At 47.7% G+C, this 26,873-nt stretch overlaps 1 protein-coding gene across 1 annotated transcript; it reads right to left on the bottom strand.

Moving 5' to 3' along the window:
- Nucleotides 1-6,663: 6,663 nt before the first annotated feature.
- LOC109759899 (uncharacterized) lies at nucleotides 6,664-7,691 on the bottom strand. Its single transcript, XM_020318734.4, has one exon. It carries the CDS (start codon nucleotides 7,628-7,630, stop codon nucleotides 6,836-6,838), a length of 795 nt encoding a protein of 264 aa, XP_020174323.1. The 5' UTR covers nucleotides 7,631-7,691; the 3' UTR covers nucleotides 6,664-6,835.
- Between the last annotated feature and the right edge of the window lie 19,182 nt (nucleotides 7,692-26,873).

Consider the following 26,873-nt stretch of genomic DNA (forward strand, 5'->3'; position numbering starts at 1 on the left):
CCAAAATTCAACCCATGGTCAGCCTGTCCGATCACTTTTGATCGCAGAGACCATTCGACCAGCATCCGTCACGGAGGTTCGGCCGCACTGGTCCTCGACCCAATTATTGATGGATTCCACCTTACGCGAGTCCTCATGGACGGCGGCAGAAGCCTTAACCTGCTCTATCAGGACACAGTCCGCAAGATGGGTATTGATTCATCAAGAATCAAGCCCACCAAAACTACCTTTAAAAGAGTAATACCCGGTGTAGAGGCCCGCTGCACGGGCTCAATCACATTGGAGGTCATCTTCGGTTTGTCGGACAACTTCCGAAGCGAAGACTTGATCTTCGACATCGTCTCTTTCCGCAGTGGCTACCATGCACTGCTCGGACGAACCGCGTTCGCTCTCTTCAATGCGGTCCCACACTATGCCTATCTCAAACTCAAGATGCCTGGACCACGCGGTGTCATAACAGTCAATGGAAACATGGAACGCTCCCTCCGTACTGAGGAGCACACCGCGGCCCTGGCAGCGGAGGTACAAGGCGGCCTTATCAAGCCAACTATTACATCGGCGGCCAAGCCCCCGGACACTATCAAACGAGTCCGGACTACCCCGCAGCACGACAGTCCAGCTCATCAGGAGCTCGATTAGCAATTCGGCCTTCGTCTCAACCCCAACCAAATGCGACATATGTACAGCACGTACATAACTACGCACTAAAGATACCATGGGCAAAGATGGAGGCATAGTAAAGATAAAGTCCACAATACGGCTAGACCCTATCCGGACCCTTATATTTCTTTTTTCTCCTATTTTTATTTTTCCAGGTTCCTTGCAACCCACATCACATTTCGACGATACGAAGGGCCCTTTTCTGGGCCCATCATGAAAACCCGCTCGTTGATCCTTTTGAAGGATAACACGCCAAGGAGAAAAGCAGCGTACACGCGTGGCAGGGTATCTACAGGGTCTTTAAAGATCACCTCGTCCGTTTTCAGGACCCGTACACAGCTTTCCCTTGTGCTCGGCATGTAAAATAGCCTTGTTGCTTATCGCATTATTTGTACAAATACGTTTTGACGTATCAATCAGACTATAATGGAAACAATTTCTAGCCCAACCTATACGGCACTGGCTTATTTCTTAAATCTGCATTTCCCTGTTTTTCGTCCGATTGCCATGTACACCTCGGTACGACTTAAATCGCCAGGGACTCTATTGAGCCACGTACATTTCTTAAATATAAAATAAGTCCGAACACTTTTATAGTACAATTCGGCGTCCCGAATATAGCATTATATGCATCGGCTCTGAATCATGTCTTTGGTCAATAGTTGGCTTGCCCGGCTCCTGTGGTTACTGCCTTACGTTCCGCTTGTTCGGCTAAGGTAGTAAAGGAAGAACTTCTGTCATTGTGTTTCCGGTTCATCCGGATAAACACCTCAGTAGAGAAAGCCGAAAACTAACTATCACGATGCGGCGAGAGCTGGTCAGCTATTCGGTGACTAAGTATAAATCTTTTGCGATTTTTTCCGCATCACGCGACAGACCGGCCTTCACCCGGTCGGGCATTTACAACACCCAAGTTCGGATAATCGAATAATACTAGAGGCTGTGCCTACACTCCCATTGTCAAACTCCTTTGGCTAAGTGAGAGTGATAAAGCCACATAGTCTGATTGCCTGGTTCGCCGCACTAACACCTCCTTCAAGGACCAAGTCGTTGGGTCAAGTGTGTTTAGATGCTATCTCGAACACCCTCTTACTACCTACGTAGGGGCTGAAGCCGATGACTGGCCAACTCTCAGATACCGTAAACGGCCGCACGGGAGGAAACATTTTAAAGTAAAACAAGCAACATATCATACATAAGCCTTGTTTCATAATACAAAGATTGGACAACATGGATACATTCATTCAAAAATAATGTCCTTCGAACACTAGCCCTCTACAATGCGGGATCCTTCCAGGATGTCCTCGAAATACCGCTCTGGCGTGCGGTGCTCTTTGCCTACGGGCGGTCCCTCGGTTGCAAGCTTGACGACGTTCATCTTCGCCCACTGCACCTTGACACGGGCGAAGGTCATCCGCACCTTCGATACAGACCGACCGCTTCACGGCATCAAGCCGGGGGCAGGCACTGACCAGCCGCTTCACGAGCCCGAAGTAGCTGCTGGGTATGGGTTCGACAGGCCAAAGACGGATTATAAAATCCCTCATGGCCAATCCGGCCACCCTATGCAGTTCGGTCAACTGCTTCAGCTGATCGCTGAGGGGCACGGGATGCTCTGGCGCAAGGTACTGCGACCAGAACAACTTTTCCATCGAGCTCCCCTCCTCGTCTCGGAAGAACTCCGCAGCATCGGCAACACTCCGGGGCAGGTCCGCAAACGCTCCTGGAGAACTCCAAATCCGGGTCAGTAAGATATACTTTCTTCTCACAAATTTGCTCTACATGTTAAAGGCCTTACCCGCCGCAATCTGCTTTGCCTCTTGGATCTCCCGGCAGGCGCTTTGGGCTTCAGCCCGGGCCTCCTGTGCACTTTGGAGGGCCTTAGCAAGTTCAGAATTTTGATCCGAAATCCTGCGCTCTAAGGACTCACATTTGCTTATAGCATCCTTGAGCTCTTGCTGGACTTCCTCCACCGTTGATTCATGTTTCAGGCGGGCGGCTCGTTCCTCCTCCGCCTCCTTCTTGGCCTCGGCCAGCGCGCTCTTAAGGGTCTCGACCTTAGACGCGTCAGCTATGAGCATAATTATAACACTCATTCAGATAATAAATAATAGTTGATATCATTTCAGACGCGTTTTCGGTATCACATACCTTGCTTTTCCTCTAACTTCCGCCTCAGCTCGGACGCTTCAGCGGCATGGGAAGCTGACGCCTGCATTGCAACCTGTTTGTTCAAATAGATATGTACGTTAATCTCCTGCGCGAGTTATTAGATCCTCTGTTCGGCCTTTCTTTGCGAACACCGAACAGAGTCTCAGGGGCTACTATCTATAAACATGCATTCTTCTTATATAGTTAAAAGGCATTATATCACATACCTCAAAGCCTCTCAGAAGGCTAGTGTAGGCCTCGTTCAATCCGCTTTTAGCGGACCGAACCTTTTCACATGTTCTTCCACAATGGTGGCACTCTCAAGCGCTCCCACCAGTGTGTCCGGCGCCTCCGGATTGACAGAGGTCGCCGGTGGAGTGGGCGCGCCCCCTTCTTTTGAAGGAGGCTGCTCATCTGACTCCGGAGCCGTGTGGGTCTCCGGAATGACATTTGGTTGGGGGGGGGCAAATTGGACATGGCCCCCGTCTCCAGTCTCCATGGGGGTTGGTTCCCCATGTTCTCGGCAGCAGGGGTATCACCCTTTGGCGCCGTCTTGGCGGCCTCCCGCACCTCTCCCTGTCCCAGAAGGGTCCTTCAGGACAACACCTCGGTGTTATCCGTAGCAGTGGGGGGAGGCTCGCGGCGGTGACTCGCTCTCCATCGTGTTCGGACCCAGCGAATTCCCAGAAGATGAGGATCGCTGGGGTAGGTCACGAGCCAGACTACAGCACACAATTCAACTTGTTAAAACCATAAGGCGATAAGCCGGATATATATACAGTACCTTTGAATACTTACGATTCGGCCAGGGGCTTCGACCTGGGGCGCCACTCATGGATGTCATCGGCGTTCGTCTCGGAATCATCCGTAAGGGAGATTCTCCCTTTCTTGGACGCCTCCGTATCTAGCTCCACGGAAGCCACCCTCTTCTTCTTTCCCCCCTTAAGGGGGGAATTGCGCTCTTCCTCCTCCTCTTCATCTTCGTCATGAGAGGAGAGAGTTTTGGTGTCTTCGGACACTACGTCCGAAGCGCCTTTACGGCGGAGGCCACCCTTGGCCGCCTTGCTCTTCTTCTTGGCCTTCTTTTCCAGTGCCTGATACGGCGCCGGAACCAGCATCCTCGTCAATAGAGGAATGGTCGGGTCTTCGGGTAGCGGAGCCGGACAGTGAATCCGCTCCGCCTTCTTTGTCCAGCCCTGCGTGGAGAACGGAAAGCTCAGTATACTCCTTGGATCTATAAATTAAGGCCATCGGAGAACTTACGGGAGTCGCTGTGTGAGTGCAGTCGAGGCCGAGGTCTTCGGTCGTTTTTGGCCACGTCTTTTGGGTCTTGAATAGCAGCTTCCACATGTCTTCGTGCTTCGTGCCGAAGAACCGCTGCAGGGTCCGGGGACTGGCCGGGTCGAACTCCCACATATACTGAGTCTGGCGTTGGCAAGGGAGAATCCGGCGAAAGAGCATTACCTGGATCACGCTGGCGAAACACTAGTGACTATTTTTATAGGAGAGACGTCTAGTTAAACTTCTACCCTGCACAAATAAGCACCGGTGCTTAAGAAAAATCTGGTTTATTTTTCCACGCACCTCTCCTAAGCACCTTACATTGTACAAGGCCTTAAACACCGCCAACTTAAGTGCGTAGATTACTTTCCGTAGAATCTGCCCGTAGGTCTAGCAAAGTTCTTGGCAAAAACATCACCTCTCCCTAAAAGAAAGAATATTCCGACTATATGAGACACATATTCATCGAACATGGGGTTTGATCTCTGATCGTCTTGCAATACAACTACCCTCCTAATCGTCGAACCACATGTCGGCTTTCAAGGCCACTTAGATAGATTCCACGAGAGACATGATCCGTGAGTAGAGTTAAACAGTTTTCCTTTTATAACAATGATATTATCACGCTAGATTATAAATTTATAATCACAGTTCTACAAGGAAAAAACGATAAAAAACAACCGGTTGATTTCTCCTTCACGTAAACCTCATCGTGCTCGAACCACGTGTCCCTCTGTGGACCCACATCGCTCACCTCTTCCCATCTTATCTCTTTCCATAGCCGCACTCTTCCTCACTCGGTCTATCTCTCGCATCTCATTCTCTCCACTGACGAAGCATCCCCATTACCGCCGCAATCCGCCGTCGCCTTGCATCGCAGCACCAGTCGCTTTCGATGCTGCATCACAGCACCCGCCGTAGCTGACGGCGCTGCACCGCGCACATCCGGTGCTGCATCGCAGCTTTTCGCCATGGTCGTCACCGCTGCATCACAACTTTTCGCCATGGTCGCCGCCGTCGTCTCGCACTGCGTCGCAATACATGTCTCCGGCAACATTGCATCGCAGCATCCGCCATGGCCACCGGTGCTGCATTGCAATATCCCGCGCTGCATCGCAGCTTTCGCCGTGGTCGCGCGCGCTTTGTTGGAGTTTCCGTCATGAACGTCGTGCTGCGTCGCAGCACCCATCGCCGCCAACGCTGCATGGCAGCATCCGCCATGGTCGCCGGCGCTGCATATCAAATTCTCAGCTTCCGCCGTCTTTGCCGTGCGCTGCGTCGCAGCACCCGTCGCCGCCAATGGAGCTTCGCCGGTCGGTCGCGAAGAAGCTCCGTCGAGGCCGTCGAGTGCTTCAATGTAGCTTCGCCGGAGGGCCAGCAGTGCTGCAATGGAGCTTCGCCGGTGGCCGCCGGAATTGCGATGAAGCATCATCGAAGCGGCCGGTGTTTCAATGGAGCATAGCCGCCGGTGTCGGGTGCTGTGATGGAGCGCCACCGCGCTGATATTGTCGTTGCAGTGAAGCGTCGCCGGCGCCTCCCCAGGCTCCGGTGCAGCAGCTTGCCAATGACTCCGGGTGCTGCGAGATCGAAGGAGAGAAGGGGGGCTGTTGTGCGATGTGCGGAGAAGATCGTGCGAGCGTAGACCATTCAAACCGGCTGGAGAGGAAGGATCCGACGGTGCGGTGGGAATGATCATACGGTCAGCGAGGTGGCTTAAATCTCCCCGGCATCAGCCGGTTGATTCGTAGCACTGGCCGTTCTACAAGGAACAATTCCAGCCTAGCCCCCGCGTGCACGAATTAGCAAACCAGCACCGCCGATTCCGACTCCCCAATCCTCTACTTTCTCGGGGTTCCCAAACGGGAAAAGTACCACGTTCTAGAAGAACAACATGAAACTTGCTTTCGCCGCGCTCTTCAATACCGTTGATAAAACAAGTGCATGTTCACAACGAACCTTTGACCGCGTTTTCATACATACTCTAGATGCTCATGCACACAAACGGAAAGAACCAGCACGCGCATACGTAGGGTCGGGCCCAGCTAGCTCCCCGGCAACTCCCCTCGTGCAACCCGTGGAACATTTCCTCTCAAGCAGCCACCAACTTCGAACGGAATCTCCTTCCTCAAACTCAAATCTTTTGACCCGGAACGGTCGATGGATACTTGGATCGGTCAATCCATGGCTGTTTCCGACGGAGAATGCTCGGATTTTCTAATAGATTATCCAAACTCGCCGACTTGTACTGGCCCGGGAATAACAAACTGCGGTAATCTGCGAGACAGGATCAGCTCGGACGGACGGACGGACGCATGCACAGCCCTGCAGAGCTGACCCGGAAATGCAGCGGCGAATTTGACGAGTTCAGAGTCCAGAAAGGTCAATTTATTTTACTGCTAGCAGTAGATTATCCAAACTCACCAACTCTTAAGTATTAACTGATGACTAATCTACACCAAACCGTTGGTCTCGGGTGAATTAGCTGACTAATTACAGGGCAGAACAGATGGATTCACAATCGGCAGTAAACTATAGGGTGCGTGCAGTAGCTGGAAATTGACAAGTTCAGGGTCAAGAAAGCACGCGATTTTATATTTACACACCAACAAGAACCAGCAGTCTGACCGAATCACTTTTTTTCGGGAGCGTGGAATCTGACAAAAGAACGAATTAACCAACTAATTTAATTTGATTTGATTTATCGTGGCATCAGCGGAGCCGGGGATGGGACGGGATGGGATGGCTAGTACGGGTGGTGCTTGGGGCGCAGCGCGTGCGCGGTGGCGAAGAAGCCGACGATGGCCGGCCGGTAGGGCAGGTACGACGTTTTCGTCGTCGTCCTCTCGCCGCCGGGGCCGGCCGCGGCTCCGGGCTTGCTGTAGAAGAGCCGGTGCGCGGTGGCCATGTCCATCTCCGTCGGAGCCGCGGCGGCGCCCTTCTTCTTGCTCTGCTTCTGCTGTGCCTGTGTCTTCTTGGCGGCCGGCGCTGACGGGGTGGACAATGCGCTGGTCCTGGACTTGGGCTTGGCGGGGGTGGGCTGGAGGAAGAGGAACTTCTCCTTGCCGTCGCTGTGGGAGCGGCCGCCGGAGCCGAGGATGTCGCGGAGGCGGAACCGGCGCGCGGCCTCGCCCGTGCCCGTGGACGCGCTCTTGGGGAAGGCCGCCGGCTCGCGCGCGGGCGACCCCGGCGCGGACCGCGGCGCCCACGCGCAGTACGTGTCCGGCGAGGGCGGCGCCGTCGCGGAGGTGACCGCGGCCGAGGCGTCGTCGTCGTCGTGGGCCTGGCGCCGGTGGAAGACCGGGTAGGCCGGGAGGATGCGGCCGTGCGCGAAGAGGTCGTCGGCCAGCGCCTCCCCGCCCGCCGGCGCCAGCGGCCGCGCGAACGCGAACTCGAAGCTGTCGCCGCTGGCATCGGACGCCGCGTCGTCGTCGTCGTCGTCGTCGTGTTCTTGCTGGTAGTCCTCCTGCGGCTCCGGGAAGGCGCCGGCGCCCTCCTCGGCGCGGTCCCCGAAGCTGAGGATGGTCGCCAGGCGCGCCATTGCTGTGGCTAGGTGCTGGACTGGTGGTGTGGTGGCGGCGAAGAGGGATGAAACCGTGTGAGCGTGACTGGTGTGTGGCGGGCGGCGTCGCCCGCGTTTATAAAGGAAGGCGAATGCGCGTGGGGAGGAGAGAGAGCGGAGGGGCGACGCGTCCGGGGGGCGTGGGCGTGAGGAGCAAGGGAAAGCGAGGCCGAGGCGTGTTGCTTGGACGCGAAGCCGCTGGTGCTGGCCACGCACGGGCGCGGCACGCGGGGCCACGGCACCGGTGGCGTAGGCGCGCAGGCCGTGGCCCCGACAGCGACGCGGTCTTTTACTTTTTTTTTTGAGGGGCACGCGGTCTTTTACTATGCCCGTCCGTGGTCGTCGATCGTTCTGCTTGGGCCTGCCTCGTCCGGTCCCGGCGGCCGGCTGGGCTGCGCCTCCTCAACGGCATCGCTTGGATTCTTCCCGTTTCTTTTCTTTCGCGAAGGCGTGGATTATTCACGTTCCTCCGTTTGCCACGAACAGCCCAGGAACTTCCCTCCCGGGTCCAAACATCACGCACGCTTCTAGACGGGGCCACCGTGCGAGGTGCACTACATAGTCCAAAATTACGCTCTGGAAACCAAATTCTGAAGCACCGACCGCGCAGCCGACGGCCGAGGATCGCGACGCCGACGGCGCACACGGGGAGGTGGAGCGAGGACAAGTGGAATCCTCTTTGGCACCTCATCGGTCATCGGATGAGGGATGAACAGAAAAGGGATATATGGAAGACAGTTCAGACCCCCCTAGTCGTGTCAAAATCAAGGCTTTTGATGCCGCCGTTCCTTTTGCTTTTGCTCGGTGCCAACTTCTGTTAGCCGTGCAAAGCGGCGGGGTGCTTTGAATTGATCGGTTCGCCGTTTCTTGCTTTTTGTGGCATGTTCTAATCTTTTTTTTTTTTTGAGGATAGTGGCATGTTCTAATCTGCAGAGGTAGTGGAGCCGGAAAGGAAAATTTAAAGCAAAATAAGTATACGATACTTGTTAGACTTCGTATTGTAGTTCTACTGTGTAAACCATATCTTATTGGTATTGGACTTGTATGTCATCATTATATATATGTGATAGGCCACCCTTTTGAGGGTTGAGCCAGTTCCCCCAAAACCTACGTTTTACATGGTACCGAGTCTAACCTAGGTCCTCTACCTCCACCCCACCTGCCGCCGCCGCCGCACCAAAACCCTAAACCCTAGGGCTGCCGCCGCCGGCGCCATGCCGCTTCCGCTTCGGGCGCCGCCAGCTCCGGGTCTATCCCCGCGTCGCTTGTCGCCCTCCTCAACCTCCCACCTCGCCCCTGGCTCCGTCAGTGCCTCAGTTCTTCGGCACCACCGCCGCCGGCTCCCTGTTTTCAGCGCCGATCCCACCGTCACCACCCGCGACGGCCTCCGCACCAGTCGCGCCGCCGCCGCCCGCGATGGCCTCCTCTGGATCCTCCTCGACACTCGCCATCATCCCGGCGACCTCGGGGGAGACGCTGCCCGAGGAGCCACCCGCGGCCTCGCTCACGGCCGTGATCCCGATCGTCCCCGCGCCGCCACCCGCGGCATCGGTCGCGGTCACGGATCCTGTCGTGGCTCCGCCGCCAATCGTCCCTGCTACTGGCGCAATCACGCCCACCGGGCCGTTCCACTTCGACAACTTGATCGCCATCCGACTCACGCCGGACAACTACTTGTTCTGGCGCGCCAAGGTCCTACCGCTGCTATGCAGCCGGTCTCTCCTCGGGTTTGTTGATGGTTCGCTACCGTGTCCTCCGCAGGTCATCCCTACCATCCGCAGTCCAAGCCCTGATGGTGCAGCAGGAGCAGGCGATCCTCTCTGCCATCCAGGGTTCCCTCGGCGACGGGGTCGCTGGCCTTTGTCTCTTCGCCGCCACCTCCATGGACGCCTGGACGACCCTGGAGCACGCCTTTGCCCAGGTCTCTACCTCCCGCTCGATGGCCCTTCGCAGCGAACTCGCCGACATCAAGAAGCTGGACTCCTCCGCTACGACCTACTTCAACAAGATGAAGGTGCTGGCGGACACGCTCACCTCTATTGGTCGGCCGCTTAGCGACGAGGAGTTCGCCAACTTCGTCATCAAAGGCCTCGACGCCGACTACGACAATCTCGCCGAGGCCGTCCACAACGCCAAGTCAGCGATGCCTCCTCACGAGCTCTACTCACGCCTCCTCTTCACCGAGCAACGCGTCGAGGCTCGTCGCTCCTCCGCCACCATCACTGCCCAGCCGGCGGCCTTCTGGGCCTCTCGTGGCCAGCGCCCACCTGCCCCGTCACCTGGCAAGGCAGCCCCGCCCCTGCATCGACCCTGGGTGGGGGCGCTAACACTAGGGTGGTGTGCCAGCTATGTGGTCGTGAACGCCATGTTGCCTCCAAGTGTCATCGCCGCTTTCAAAGGAGCTTCCTTGGCATCGGCAACGGCGACAAGGGCAACGAGTGCTAGTTTGCCATGGCAGACTTTGGTCCTCCCACCGCCGCCCCGGCTGCCCACATCGCTGCCGCCCCGTCTGCCCACATCGCCGCCAAGGGCAAGGACCCGCGTGTCGAGCAGGGATACACACCATCCTACCCTGTTGATCCAGCCTGGTACATGGACACCGGCGCTACGGATCACATGACGAACGAGCTCAACAAACTCTCCACCTACCAGCCCTACTACGGGCACGATCAGGTTCACACCGCCAATGGTGTAGGTATGCCCATCTCTCATATTGGCCAAGCATCTCTTTTAACTAGTCATCCCTCTAGGCAGCTCCATCTTCGTAATGTTTTACGGGTACCATCGGTAACTCGTAATCTTTTATCTGCCCTAAGCTCACCCTTGATAATCATGTCCTATGTGAATTTCACCCTTTTAATCTTTTTGTTAAGGATCGAGCAACCCGGGGCGTTCTGCTTAGTGGCCGGTTGAGCCAAGGCTTGTACCGTTTGGAGGATCCATCCGCCTCGTGTGTCTTCAGCGGTGTTCGTGTGTCGCCTTCCCAGTGGCACTCTCGCTTTGGTCACCCCGCCACACCCATTGTTCGCCACATAATCCACCGTCATGAGCTGCCATTAGTGTCTAGCAATAAAGAGATGTCCGTGTGTGATGCCTGTCGGCAAGGCAAGAGTCATCAGCTAGCTTTTGTTTCATCTACTAGAGAAGTAAAGAACCCTCTTGAAATTGTGTTTTCTGATGTGTGGGGTCCGACACAAACATCTGTTAGTGGTCACAACTATTATGTCAGTTTTGTTGATGCCTATAGTCGCTTCACTTGGCTTTATCTTCTTAAGCGCAAATCTGATGTGTTTGATATATTCATACAGTTTCAATTGCATGTTGAACGTCTACTCAAGCATAAAATTATCCATGTTCAATCAGGTTGGGGGGGCGAATATCGCAACCTCAACACCTTCTTTAATAAGCTTGGGATCTCTCATCGCTTATCATGCCCGCATACACATCAGCAGAATGGCGCTATTGAGCGCAAACATCGCCATATAGTTGAGACCGGCCTCACACTTCTTGCTCATGCTTCTGTACCCTTTCGTTTTTGGAGTGATGCTTTTGCTACCGCGTGTTTTCTCATTAACAGATTACCTACGCGTGTTCTTAATATGAAAACTCCGATTGAGCTTCTCTTAGGTGAAACTCCTGACTATACCTTTTTTAAGGTGTTCGGGTGTGCCTGCTGGCCTCATCTTCATCCTTATAATGATCGAAAACTTGAGTTTCGCTCCAAAAAGTGTGTGTTCTTAGGGTATAGTTCTCTCCATAAAGGCTACAAGTGTCTCCATGTCCCAACCAATCGAGTCTACATATCTCGGGATGTTGTTTTTGATGAGACTGTCTTTCCCTTTTCTGCCATGCCTCAGTCATCCACCACAACACCTTCTATGCATTCATCTCCTCTTATGCCTGGCCAATTTGAAAATGTTGCATATTCGCCTGTGTTGTTACCTAATCATGATGCAGGAATTGGACGTGGAGCTCGCCTGGAACTCCTCCCTGACGGACCCGCTATGTCGCCTGTGGTGCACGTCGATCGGCCGGTGCATGCACCGCCTCCTGCTCTCGACCCCACACCGGGCGCCCCGTCTCCAACCGCGCCTGGGCCGAAGCCCATGTTGGCTACTGCGACCGGGCCTCCTCTGAGCAGTCTCCGTCGCCACCTCCTCGCCCGGACTCCCCTCCATCGTCGCCCTCGCCATCTGCACGGGCGTCCTTGGTGCCTACTTCGCCCGGGTCTACAGCGGCTCACACGCCGCCGGGGCCTACGTCGACTGGCCTGCTGTCGCCTCGTCCGCCGTCGCCCGGTCCGACGTCACCCGGTCCTTCTTCGCCGGAGTCCCCTGGACCAGCCTCACCTGCTCCGGACATCCCGCCGGCCCCGGTGTTTGCTCCCCCGCGACGTCCACACACTCGCAGCCGCAGTGGCATTGTTCGTCCCAAGGAGCGCACCGATGGCACAGTCACCTATCTTGATGCTTGCCTGGCTCATGCTGTGGATGATCCAACCGCCGAACCACGCAGTTATCAAGCCGCTATGAGTATTCCACACTGGAGGGCTGCTATGGAACAAGAATATCATGCTCTTATGAAGAATAAGACCTGGACACTTGTTCCCACTTCGTCTCGCGTCAACATCATTGATTCGAAGTGGGTGTTCAAGGTGAAGAAACATGCAGATGGTTCCATTGAGCGCTACAAAGCGCGCCTCGTGGCTAAGGGCTTTAAACAGCGTCAGGGCTTGGACTATGAGGATACATTCAGCCTAGTTGTCAAGCCTACTACTATTCGACTTCTTCTGTCTCTGGCAGTTTCTCGCGGATGGTCTCTCCGCCAGCTCAATGTGCAGAATGCTTTTCTTCATGGATTGCTTGAAGAAGAGGTTTACATGCGGCAGCCACCTGAATTTGTTGATCACACTCAGCCTCATCATCTCTGTCATCTGACGAAGGCCATATATGGACTTAAGCAGGCTCCCCGTGTCTGGCATGCTCGCCTGGCTTCAGCTCTACGCACTCATGGGTTCATTCCTTCGACGGCTGATACTTCACTGTTCTTGTTTCAGCGACCGAGTGTGACCATGTACCTCCTTGTGTATGTGGATGATATTGTCCTGGTGAGCTCATCTCCGACGGCTGCTGATGCTCTTGTGACTGCACTTGGTCGTGATTTTGCAGTTAAGGATTTGGGACATCTTCATTTCTTCCTGGGTATTGAGGTCGCTCATCAGTCTCGTGGCAGTTTGGCTCTCACCCAGAAGAAGTACTCTCTTGATCTCTTGCGCCGTGCTGGTATGCTCAAGTGCAAGCCATCGCCTACGCCCATGTCCTCCACTGACACCCTTTCTGCTGCTGATGGTGCTCTTCTCTCTCCTGAGGATGCTACTGAGTACAGGAGTATTGTTGGTGGCCTGCAGTATCTGACGATCACGCGTCCTGATCTCTCCTTTGCGGTTAACAGGGTGTGCCAGTATCTTCATACTCCCACTGATGTACACTGGTCTGCTGTGAAGCGCATACTGCGTTATGTGCGTCTCACTGTCTCCTTTGGTCTTCACCTGCGCCCCAGTTCCTCCGGAGTTCTGTCTGCATTCTCTGATGCTGATTGGGCTGGGTGTCCAGATGACAGGCGATCTACGGGGGGACATGCTATGTTCTTGGGTCCTAATCTGATCGCCTGGAGTGCACGCAAGCAAGCCACTGTTTCCCGCAGCAGCACAGAAGCTGAGTACAAGTCGGTTGCCAATGCAACTGCTGAACTTATATGGATTGAGTCCCTACTTCGAGAGCTAGGAGTTGCTCAACCACATCCTTCGGTCCTTTGGTGTGACAACATCGGTGCTACGTCTCTGTCGTCAAACCTGGTGTTCCATGCACGGACTAAACACATTGAGATTGACTATCATTTTGTGACGGAACGTGTTGCACAGTCATACGTCTCCGTCGTATCTACTTTTCCAAACACTTTTGCCCTTGTTTTGGACTCTAACTTGCATGATTTGAATGGAACTAACCCGGACTAACGCTGTTTTCAGCAGAATTGCCATGGTGTTATTTATGTGCAGAAACAAAAGTTCTCGGAATGACCTGAAACTCCACGGAACGTATTTTTTGGAAAATATTAAAAATACTGGAAGAAGAATCCACGTCAGGGGGGCCTCCACCTGTCCACGAGGGTGGGGGGCGCGCCTGCCCCCCTGGCGCACCCCCTGCCTCGTGGGCCCCCTGACGCTCCACCGACCTCAACTCCAACTCCATATATTCGTGTTCGGAGAGAAAAAAATCAGAGAGAAGGATTTATCGCGTTTTACGATACGGAGCCGCCGCCAAGCCCTAAAACCTCTCGGGAGGGTTGATCTGGAGTCCGTTCGGGGCTCCGGAGAGGGGAATCCGTCGCCGTCGTCATCATCAACCATCCTCCATCACCAATTTCATGATGCTCACCGCCGTGCGTGAGTAATTCCATCGTAGGCTTGCTGGACGGTGATGGGTTGGATGAGATTTATCATGTAATCGAGTTAGTTTTGTTAGGGTTTGATCCCTAGTATCCACTATGTTCTGAGATTGATGTTGCTATGACTTTGCTATGCTTAATGCTTGTCACTAGGGCCCGAGTGCCATGATTTCAGATCTGAACCTATTATGTTTTCATGAATATATGTGAGTTCTTGATCCTATCTTGCAAGTCTATAGTCACCTACTATGTGTTATGATCCGACAACCCCGAAGTGACAATAATCGGGACCACTCCCGGTGATGACCGTAGTTTGAGGAGTTCATGTATTCACTATGTGTTAATGCTTTGGTCCGGTACTCTATTAAAAGGAGGCCTTAATATCCCTTAGTTTCCATTAGGACCCCGCTGCCACGGGAGGGTAGGACAAAAGATGTCATGCAAGTTCTTTTCCATAAGCACGTATGACTATATTCGGAATACATGCCTCCATTACATTGATGAATTGGAGCTAGTTCTGTGTCACCCTATGTTTTGACTGTTACATGATGAACCGCATCCGGCATAATTCTCCATCACCGATCCAATGCCTATGAGCTTTTCACATATTGTTCTCCGCTTATTTACTTTACCGTTGCTACTGTTACAATCATTACAAAACCCAAAAATATTACTTTGCTACTATTACTATTACTTCCATATTACTTTGCTACTAAATACTTTGCTGCAGATACTAAGTTATCCAGGTGTGGTTGAATTGACAACTCAACTGCTAATACTTGAGAATATTCTTTGGCTCCCCTTGTGTCGAATCAATAAATTTGGGTTGAATACTCTACCCTCGAAAACTGTTGCGATCCCCTATACTTGTAGGTCATCAAGACTATTTTCTGGCGCCGTTGCCGGGGAGCATAGCTCTATTCTTTGAGTCACTTGGGATTTATATCTGCTGGTCACTATGAAGAACTTGAAAGACGCAAAAACAACAATTTATCCCTCAACTACGAGAGGAGGTAAGGAACTGCCATCTAGCTCTGCACTTGATTCACCTTCTGTTTTGAGTAAGCTTGCGACACCTAAACCTGCTTCTGCTATTCATTCTGATATGTCGCATGTTATTGATGATGCCACTTCTGCTATGCATGATACTTATGATGAAACTACTTCTATGCTTGATACTACTGTGCCACTTGGTGAATTTCTTGATGAACAACTTGCTAGGGCTAGAGAGAATGAAATTATTGAAACTGATAATATTGAAGATAGTGATGATGAAGACTCTCCCCCTAATAAATATGAATTGCCTGTTGTGCCTGAGGGTTATGTTATAGATGAAGAAGCCGCTAGAGCTATTCTTGCTTGCAATGATAGATATGATCTAAAGAGGTTATTAGCTAAATGGAAGCAGCAATCTCTTAATGCTAGAATGAAACCTGACCCTGCTTTTGCTACTTCACCTATCTGTGTTACTGATAAGGATTATGAATTCTCTGTTGATCCTGATATAATTACTTTGGTTGAATCTGATCCTTTTTATGGCTATGAATCTGAAACTGTAGTGGCACATCTTACTAAATTAAATGATATAGCCACCCTATTCACTAATGATGAGAGAACTCGCTACTTTTATATCCTTAAAATATTTCCGTTCTCATTAAAGGGTGATGCTAAGGTATGGTTTAATTCTCTTGACCTTAGTTGTGTGCGTAGTCCCCAAGATATGGTTTATTACTTCTCTGCTAAATATTTCCCTACTCATAAGAAACAAGCTCCTTTAAGGGATATATATAATTTTGTGCAAACTGAAGAAGATAGTCTCCCACAAGCTTGGGGGGGGGGCTTCTCCAATTACTTAATGCTTTGCCCGATCATCCTCTTAAGAAAAATGAAATACTTGATATCTTTTATAATGGACTAACCGATGCTTCCAGAGATTACCTGGATAGTTGTGCTGGTTCTGTTTTCAGGAAAAGAACATCGGACGAAGCTGAAATTCTATTGAATAATATGTTGACAAATGAAAATAATTGGACACTTCCTGAGCCAACTCCTGAGCCTATTCCTAAACCAACTCCGAAGAAGAGAGGTGTTCTATTTCTCAGTCCTGAAGATATGCAAGAGGCAAAGAAATCTATGAAAGAAAATGGTATTAAAGCGGAAGATATTAAGAATTTACCTCCTATTGAAGAAATACATGGTCTTAATTTACCGCCTATTGAAGAAATATATTATCTTAATTCATCACCTATTGAAGGAACTCATGGTCTTGATAACCCGACATAGGTAGTAAAGGTAAATTCTCTCTATAGAATTGATGAAGGTGATATCCCTCGTTATAAGTCTGCTAGACAATGCTTAGATGAGTTTGACAATTTCATTGTTAAACAAGAAAACTTTAATGCATATTTGGTAGACAATTGAAATATAATTCCGATATGCTTGAACACTTGGGTGATTATATGTCTAGAGTTAAAGGTGAACTTAAACTCATTAGTAAACATGCTTCTATGGTTACCACTCAAGTAGAACAAGTACTTAAAGCTCAGAATGATTTGCTCAATGAAATGAATAATAAGAATAATGACTATGCTGTTAGAGTGGCTACTAGAACTGGTAAAATGACTCAGGAACCTTTGTATCCCGAAGGCCACCCTAAGAGAATTGAGCAAGATTCTCAGAGAAATAATATAGATGCACCTAGTCCTTCTAAAAAGAAGAAAAAGAAAAATGATAGGACTTTGCATGCTTCTAGTAAACCTATTGCTGAAACACCTGAGAATCCTAATGATATTTCTATTTCTGATGCTGAAACACAATCTGGCAATGAACATGAAACTAGTGATAATGTTAATGATGATGTTCATGATGATGCTCAACCTAGTAATGATAATGATGTAGAAACTGAACCTGCTGTTGATCTTGATAACCCACAATCAAAGAATCAACGTTATGATAAGAGAGACTTTGTTGCTAGGAAACACGATAAAGAAAGAGAACCATGGGTTCAGAGACCCATGCCTTTTCCTCCCAAACCATCCAAGAAAAAGGATGATGAGGATTTTGAGCGCTTTGCTGAAATGATTAGACCTATCTTTTTGCGTATGCGATTAACTGATATGCTCAAAATGAATCCTTATGCTAAGTACATGAAAGAAATTGTTACTAATAAAAGAAAGATACCGGAAGCTGAAATTTCCACCATGCTTGCTAATTATACCTTTAAGGGTGGAATACCAAAGAAACTTGGAGATCCAGGAGTACCCACTATACCATGCTCCATTAAAAGAAACTATGTTAAAACTGCTTTATGTGATCTTGGAGCCGGTGTTAGTGTTATGCCTCTCTCTTTATATCGTAGACTTGACTTGAATAAGTTGACACCTACTGAAATATCTTTGCAAATGTCTGATAAATCAACTGCTATACCTGTCGGTATTTGTGAGGATGTGCCTGTTGTGGTTGCAAACGTTACTATTTTAACGGACTTTGTTATTCTTGATATTCCCGAGGACGATAGTATGTCTATTATTCTTGGAAGACCCTTTTTGAATACTGCAGGGGCTGTTATTGATTGCAACAAAGGCAATGTCACTTTTCATGTTAATGGTAATGAGCATACGGTACACTTTCCGAGGAAACAACCTCAAGTTCATAGTATCAACTCTATTGGAAAAATTCCATCAATCATTTTTGGAGGTTTTGAATTTCCTCTTCCTACTGTCAAAAAGAGATATGATATTCTTATTATAGGGGATGTGCATATCCCCGTTGAGGTAACATAGTGTTATTCGAAATTTCTCCGGTTCCATGTTATTCGAAATGAGTTTGTTAACAAGACTAGATCAACCTTGTTAGTGGATTCCTTTTGACGAGCATGAGATGGATGAAGTTAGAAGGCACAACCTTCTGTACCCTCCTTTTACTTTCTGTTATTTAGTTGAAATAAAGTAAAAATAGTATTTTTCTGTCTGTTTTCTGAATTATCCGTGCAATATAAAAATACCCCGAAAATAAAAGTTCTCCAAATGCCCCGAAATTGAAATATGATTTTTTCTGGAATATTTGAGAATATCTGGCACTGAGAACACAGCAGGGGAGCAAGCACCTGGCCACGAGGGTCCAGGGCGCGCCCCCTGCCTCGTGGGCCCATGGTGGCTCCCCTCCACTTATTCCTGCACCCACACACTTCTTCTTCCTCCCAAAAAAATCACTATCCAGCTCAAGCACGAGTTCTAGCTCATTTTGCTGCGATTTTCGATCTCCTTGCTCAAAGCACCTCTCACAAAACTGCTTGAGGGGATTGTTCCTTGGTATGTGACTCCTCCATTGGTCCAATTAATTTTTGTTCTAGTGCTTTATTCATTGCAAATTTGTGCTGCCTAGGTGACCATGTTCTTGAGCTTGCATGTCAAATTTATATGGTTCCAAGTAGTTCTAATGCATGATATAGTCTCTAGGCACTTGTAGGAGTAGTTGCTATCAATTTGGTTGAGCTCTGTTCACTTTTATTTGAAGTTACTAAAAATTTCAGAATTTTTCAAAAAATAATGAAGAGATTTTTGAGGGGCTCATCGAGCCGAAGCTCGAAGGAAAGGCAAAGTGAGGAAGCAGAGAGGCCCAAATATAATCTGCCTCGCACTGCGGAGGTTCGGCCGTGTGAATGGCCTTCCGACGATTTCTTGAGAGCAGCCGGGATTTATGATGATTTTTATGAATTGGCTGAGAATGCAGGCCTCACCGACTTCCTCCGCGACCAACGCGAACAGTATCTCTTACTCACCAATACTTTTGTGCAAAACTTATACTATTATCCTAAGGAATCACCTCCTTCAGTAGAGTTTCATTTATATGATGTGGTTAAGAAGATATCACTATATGAATTTTGCAGGGTTTGCAAAATACCTTTCGAGGGTAGCTTAGAGGAACCACATCGTAAAGATGTGGACGGGTTCATTGATACTATTGCTGTAGGGGAAACTAGGAAGGTTTTCGATGCAAGAATCACTAGCATACATTTTCCTGTTGTACGCTACTTTGCAATATTTGCTAGCCATTGCTTAATTGGTCGCGGAAACTGTGGAAACCTTAGTGTTTTTGATATTATCATTTTGTTCCATGGTTTATTCTGCGATAACACTGTTAGTATGGGCGGTATTATTGCTAAACGGTTAAGTTTGAACCGACAAAGGGACCCATCTTTGGAGGTATTTACGCTTCACGCTTTGCTGCACATTATAACATACCTATTAGGCACTATGAAAAAGAAGAAAAATTGCTGCCCACTGCTTATTTAGATTATAAGAGTATGGTAGCGCATGACTTTATTGTTAAAAATAGGGAAGGGGCGCTTAAATACAAATTGTTCTTTGGTAAACATCACCCCCAGACTATTACCTTGCCTGCTCCTTCCTTGTTTGATTTATCTGCAGGTATGTATCTCATTCCGCTGGCGGCCATTCACGCCAACCGGAACCCTATACCAGCCACGGAGCCGGAACCACAATTTGAACCTCCACGACAGTCTAATTACCAGTGGGATCCGGAGACGATTGCCAACCAGTGGCAATCAGAGTCTTCTTCATCTCAGTACAACCCTGGCTACAACTATGGATATCCGCCAGGCCATCCGTGGCAATAAACCAACTTAGGCCAAAAGCCTAAGCTTGGGGGAGTACATATTTCTCACCGACATTACATTCATGTTCACACATTGCTAGATGTCGGTGCTCATACTTTTTCACTGTAATATCCATGCTAGTTTATTTTATTTTTCTTGCTTTCTTCTTGTGTGTTTGTTAAATCTTAAGAAAAACAAAAAAATTAGTGTAGCTTTAAGCTAGTTTACCTTTCTTGCTGTAGTAGTAATAATTAAAAAAAACCCAAAAATATTTCCTGTTCTTCTTTTGCTTGTTGGGAGCTTTCCCGTGTAAATAGTTTTTATTTCCTTTCTTTGGGGGTTGATAGGAGAAGACCATAATGAAATTGTCGAAGTGGCTCTTATATGCATTATTGTTGATCTAACCAAGAGCCCATATTGCCTTGTCTTCTCCTATTTATTGAATGCTCGCAGATTCCAGCTTAGTCCAATGCACGTGCACTCTTATTATTATTCACATCGTTCGGTCGTGCAAGTGAAAGGCAATTATGACGATATATGATGGACTGACTGAGATGAGAAAAGCTGGTATGAACTCGACCTCTCTTGTTTTTGTAAATATGATTAGTTCATCGTTCCTGATTCAGCCTATTATGAATACACATGTTTGCAATGACAATTAGAGATTAGAGTTGCTTGTGCCATGCTTGATTAGCTATGAGTTGGTTTACCTTGCGTGCCAACATGCTATTAAAATGGTTGTGATGTGGTATAGTGGGGTGGTATCCTCCTTTGAATGATTTAAGTGACTTGACTTGGCACATGTTCATGCATGTAGTTGAAACAAATCAACATAGCCTTCACGATATTTATGTTCATGGTGGATTATATCCTACTCATGCTTGCACTCAATGTTTATTAATTTTAATGCATGTTCACGACTGTTGTCGCTCTCTAGTTGGTCGCTTCCCAGTCTTTTGCTAGCCTTCACTTGTACTAAGCGGGAATACTGCTTGTGCATCCAATCCCTTAAACCCCAAAGTTATTCCATATGAGTCCACTATACCTTCCTATATGCGGTATCTACCTGCCGTTCCAAGTAAATTTGTATGTGCCAAACTCTAAACCTTCAAATGAAATTCTGTTTTGTATGCTCGAATAGCTCATGTATCAACTAGGGTTGTCCGTATCTTCCGTGCTAGGCGGGTTATTCTCAAGAGGAGTGGACTCCGCTCCTCACTCACGATAAAATGGTTGGTCATCGGGATGCCCAGTCCCATGCTTTATGCAAACTAAATCAAAATAATTGCAAACAAAACTCCCCCTGGGACTGTTGCTAGTTGGAGGCACTCGTTGTTTCAAGCAAGCCATGGATTGAGGCTTGTTGGTGGAGGGGGAGTATAAACTTTACCATTCTGTTTGGGAACCGCCTATAATGTGTGTAGCATGGAAGATATCGCCATCTCTTGGTTGTTATGTTGACAATGAAAGTATGCCGCTCAAAATATTATTTATCTCTATTTCAAAACCGAGCTCTGGCACCTCTACAAATCCCTGCTTCCCTCTGCGAAGGGCCTATCTATTTACTTTTATGTTGAGTCATCACCCTCTTATTAAAAAGCACCAACTGGAGAGCACTGCTGTCATTTGCATCCATTACTATTAATTTATATTGGGTATGACTATGACTGGATCTCTTTTACCATGAATTACAATGTTTAGTCAGTCCTTGATCTTTAAAGGTGCTCTGCATTTATGTTTTGCGGTCTCAGAAAGGGCTAGCGAGATACCATCTTGTTATATCATATTATGATTGTTTTGAGAAAGTGTTGCCATCCGAGATTTATTATTATTGCTCGCTAGTTGATTATGCCATTGACATGAGTAAACATGAGACCTAAGAGTTATTGTGAATGTGGTTAGTCACAATCTTTGCTGAAAACTTGAATGCTGGCTTTACATATTTACAACAACAAGAGCAAACAGAGTTTGTAAAAGTTTGTCTTTATCACTTTCAGTTTATCAACTGAATTGCTTGAGGACAAGCAAAGGTTTAAGCTTGTGGGAGTTGATACGTCTCCGTCGTATCTACTTTTCCAAACACTTTTGCCCTTGTTTTGGACTCTAACTTGCATGATTTGAATGGAACTAACCCGGACTGACACTGTTTTCAGTAGAATTGCCATGGTGTTATTTATGTGCAGAAACAAAAGTTCTCGGAATGACCTGAAACTCCACGGAATGTATTTTTGGAAAATATTAAAAATACTGGAAGAAGAATCCATGTCAGGGGGCCTCCACCTGTCCACGAGGGTGGGGGGCGCGCCTGCCCCCCTGGGCGCGCCCCCTGCCTCGTGGGCCCCCTGACGCTCCACCGACCTCAACTCCAACTCCATATATTCGTGTTCGGGGAGAAAAAATCAGAGAGAAGGATTTATCACGTTTTACGATACGGAGCCGCCGCCAAGCCCTAAAACCTCTCGGGAGGGCTGATCTGGAGTCCGTTCGGGGCTCCGGAGAGGGGAATCCGTCGCCGTCATCATCATCAACCATCCTCCATCACCAATTTCATGATGCTCACCGCCGTGCGTGAGTAATTCCATCGTAGGCTTGCTGGACGGTGATGGGTTGGATGAGATTTATCATGTAATCGAGTTAGTTTTGTTAGGGTTTGATCCCTAGTATCCACTATGTTCTGAGATTGATGTTGCTATGACTTTGCTATGCTTAATGCTTGTCACTAGGGCCCGAGTGCCATGATTTCAGATCTGAACCTATTATGTTTTCATGAATATATGTGAGTTCTTGATCCTATCTTGCAATTCTATAGTCACCTACTATGTGTTATGATCCGGCAACTCCGAAGTGACAATAATCGGGACCACTCCTGGTGATGACCGTAGTTTGAGGAGTTCATGTATTCACTATGTGTTAATGCTTTGGTCCGGTACTCTATTAAAAGGAGGCCTTAATATCCCTTAGTTTCCATTAGGACCCCGCTGCCACGGGAGGGTAGGACAAAAGATGTCATGCAAGTTCTTTTCCATAAGCATGTATGACTATATTCGGAATACATGCCTACATTACATTGATGAATTGGAGCTAGTTCTGTGTCACCCTATGTTTTGACTGTTACATGATGAACCGCATCCGGCATAATTCTCCATCACCGATCCAATGCCTACGAGCTTTTCACATATTGTTCTCCCCTTATATACTTTACCGTTGCTACTGTTACAATCATTACAAAACCCAAAAATATTACTTTGCTACTGTTACTGTTACTTCCATATTACTTTGCTACTAAATACTTTGCTGCAGATACTAAGTTATCTAGGTGTGGTTGAATTGACAACTCAACTGCTAATACTTGAGAATATTCTTTGGCTCCCCTTGTGTCGAATCAATAAATTTGGGTTGATACTCTACCCTCGAAAACTGTTGCGATCCCCTATACTTGTGGGTCATCACACATAAGCTACTACAAGTCAGGTTTATCTCTTCAAAAGATCAACTTGCCAACATCTTCACCAAGCCTCTACCTTCTCCCATGTTTGAGGTCTATAGGCGCAATCTCAACCTCCTAGATACTTCAGGAGTGAGTTGAGATTGAGGGAGGGTGTTAGACTTCGTATTGTAGCCCTACTGTGTAAACCAGGCCTTATTGGTATTGGACTTGTATGTCATCATTATATATATGTGATAGGCCACCCCTTTGAGGGTTGAGCCAGTTCCCCCAAAACCTATGTTTTACAATACTACATACTACTCCCTCCGTCCCAAAATTCTTGTCTTAGAAGGAGTACGTTCGTAGTAGAAAGATGCAGATAAGCCAAACTGTGAACATTGCCAAATTCAAAGCTTGGATATAAATAGTAACGTATTGCCATATTGCTACTATTCATAGTCTGAAAAATCATTTTGTTTTCAATAACCCCACCCAACCCCTTTGTTTTCATCACTCTGTCCCTCATTCGTTCCCTACATCCGCTACCTCCTAGGTCCAACGTCGTTGGTGCACCGCCCGCCGAGGCCTTGCCGGACCTCCACCGTTAGACCAGCAATGTTGTGGAACCACCCCTGACCCGACAGTCTCCCAGGTACCTTCTGCCACTCCAGATGTTGACACCATGCCCAACAAGTGTTCGGCCAAATGTCATAGCAAAAAAAATTGACTTCTTTTGTCCTTACTTTGAAGCAGACAGGATGGCTCCGGACACTGAGTACTTCTACGGGAACCTCATGTATTCATCCTCATCAGATGAGGACGAATATGAGAATGAAACGATGTAGTACTGAGTAAACACGAAGACAAATAACAACTAGGTAGAATGGATCGGAAAAGGAAGACAGAACGTATCTATAATTTTTGATTGTTCCATGCTATTACATTATCAATCTTGGATGTTTTATATGTATTTATATGCTATTTTATATTATTTTTGGGACTAACCTATTAACCTAGGGCCCAGTGCCAATTTCTGTTTTTTTCCCCTGTTTTTGAGTTTCGCAGAAAAGGAATATCAAACGGAGTCCAATTGACCTGGAAATTTACGGAGATTATTTTTGGAAAATATAAAAAATACTGGAATGAAAAGATATCGGAGAGGAGTCCCGGGGCCACCACAAGGGTGGAGGGCGCACCCCCCATCCTTGTCGTCGCCTCATGGGCCCCCGTAACTTGTTCCCGACGCCAACACCTCTTATATATCCCCAAACCTCCAGAACAGAACCTAGACCGGGAGTTCCGCCGCTGCAAGCCTCTGTAGCCACCAAAAACAAATCGGGACCCTATTCTGGCACCCTGCCGAAGCGGGGAATCATCACCGGTGGCCATCTTCATCATCCCGGCGCTCTCCATGACGAGGAGGGAGTAGTTCACCCTCGGGGCTGAGGGTATGTACCAGTAGCTATGTGTTTGATCTCTCTCTCTCTCTCGTGTTCTTGATTTGGCACGATCTTGATGTACCGTGAGCTTTGCTATTATAGTTGGATTTTACGATGTTTCTCCCCCTCTACCTTCTTGTAATGGATTGAGTTTTCCCTTTGAAGTTATCTGATCGGATTGAGTCTTTAAGGATTTGAGAACACTTGATGTATGTCTTGCATGTGCTTATCTGTGTTGACAATGGGATATTCACGTGATCCACTAGTTGTATGTTTTGGTGATCAACTTGCGGGTTCTGTGACCTTGTGAACTTATCCATAGGGGTTGGCACACGTTTTCGTCTTGACTCTCCGGTAGAAACTTTGGGACACTCTTTGAAGTCCTTTGTGTTGGTTTGAATAGATGAATCTGAGATTGTGTGATGCATACCGTATAATCAAACCCGCGGATACTTGTGGTGACATTGGAGTATCTAGGTGACATTAGGGTTTTGATTGATGGTGTCTGAAGGTGTTACTTTAGTACGAACTCTAGGGCTGTTTGTGACACTTATAGGAATATCCCAATAGATCGATCAAAAAGAATAACTTTGAGGTGGTTTCGTATCCTACAATAATCTCTTCGTTTGTTCTCCGCTATTAGTGACTTTCGAGTGACTCTTTGTTGCACATTGAGGGATTGTTATATGATCTAATTATGTTATCATTGTTGAACTTGCACTAGTGAAAGTATGAACCCTAGGCCTTGTTTTCAAGCATTGCAATACCGTTTTCGCTCTTTTGTTACTTGCAACCTTGTTATTTTTATATTTTCATATTACAAAAACATATATCTACTGTCCATATTGCACTTGTATCACCATCATGTCGCCGAACTGGTGCACCTATACAATTTACCATTGTATTGGGTGTGTTGGGGACACAAAAGACTCTTTGTTATTTGGTTGCAGGGTTGATTGAGAGACACCATCTTCATCCTACGCCTCCCACGGATTGATAAACTTTAGGTCATCCACTTGAGGAAAATTTGCTACTGTCCTACAAAACTCTGCGCTTGGAGGCCCAACACGAGTCTACAAGAAGAAGGTTGCATAATAGACATCAAGCTCTTTTCTGACGCCGTTGCCGGGGAGGCTAGGTAAGCGACACTCACATCCCGTCAACAAAGCTCTTTTCTGGCGCCGTTGCCTTGGAGGTGAGTGCTGGAAGGTATATCTTTAGATCTTGCAATCGAATCTTTTAGTTTCTTGTTTATCACTAGTTTAGTTTATAAAAGAAAACTACAAAAAAATGGAAATGAGGTTGCCACATATAATTCATCTTTATCATGTCTTTCGTGAAAATGATGGAAAGGAAAATTGTGCTCAAGTGTTAGAAGAAGAAGTCTATAAATGTTTGGCACTAAGTCTTTGAATGATAAGCATGATTGCAATGTTGTTAGTATGAATTCTTTGAATATTCATGATGCTAATGATATGCAAAGCTACAAGCATGGGATGCTATGTTTGATGAATATGATATTTTTAGTCCCCCAAGCTTTGATGAGAATATTTATTATGATGAAAGCATGCCTATTATTTATGATGATTATATTGATGAAAGTGCGTTTGGAAGAGTGTCAACTTTAGAAAGTAATGATCCCACTATTTTGGAGGGTGCTGAATCTTATTGTGATAATTATGAAAGTGGATTTTGAGAGGTCGTGACTTTATTTAGTGATGAATCCACTATTTTGGAAGAGGTTCCAATTGATTATGAGACAAAGTTGCTATCTATGATGATTGTTGTGATGACATGTATGCTATAATGAATAATGATAACCATGAAACTTGCCATCTTGATTTTAATTTTCGATTGGATTATGCCTCACATGATAGTTATTTTGTTGAGTTTACTCCCACTACTATTATGAAGGAGAATAAATTTGCTTATGTGGAGAGTAATAAAATTTCTATGCTTATGCATCATGAAAATAATGCTTTATGTTATGGTTATATGGTTGAATTCATTCATGATGCTACTGAAAATTATTATGAGGGGTGAACATATGCTTGTAGGAATTGCAATAATATCAAGTTTCCTCTCTATGTGCTTAAAGGTTTGAAGTTATGCTTGTTTTGCCTTCCTATGCTAGTTGATTATTGTTCCCATAAGTTGTTTGCTCAAAAAATCCCTATGCATAGGAAGTGGGTTAGACTTAAATGTGCTAGTCATATGCTTCATGATGCTCTCTTTATGTTTCACTTCTTCTCTTTTATGTGAGCATCATTGACATCATCATGCCCAGCTAAAAAG

This window comes from Aegilops tauschii, chromosome 6 (genome assembly GCF_002575655.3).
Source record: "Aegilops tauschii subsp. strangulata cultivar AL8/78 chromosome 6, Aet v6.0, whole genome shotgun sequence".
Taxonomy (NCBI): Eukaryota; Viridiplantae; Streptophyta; class Magnoliopsida; order Poales; family Poaceae; genus Aegilops; species Aegilops tauschii.

Bases quoted from the DNA above. Each gene is read 5' to 3' on its own strand.
- LOC109759899 (XM_020318734.4), bottom strand. From the start codon at position 7,630: ATGGCGCGCCTGGCGACCATCCTCAGCTTCGGGGACCGCGCCGAGGAG.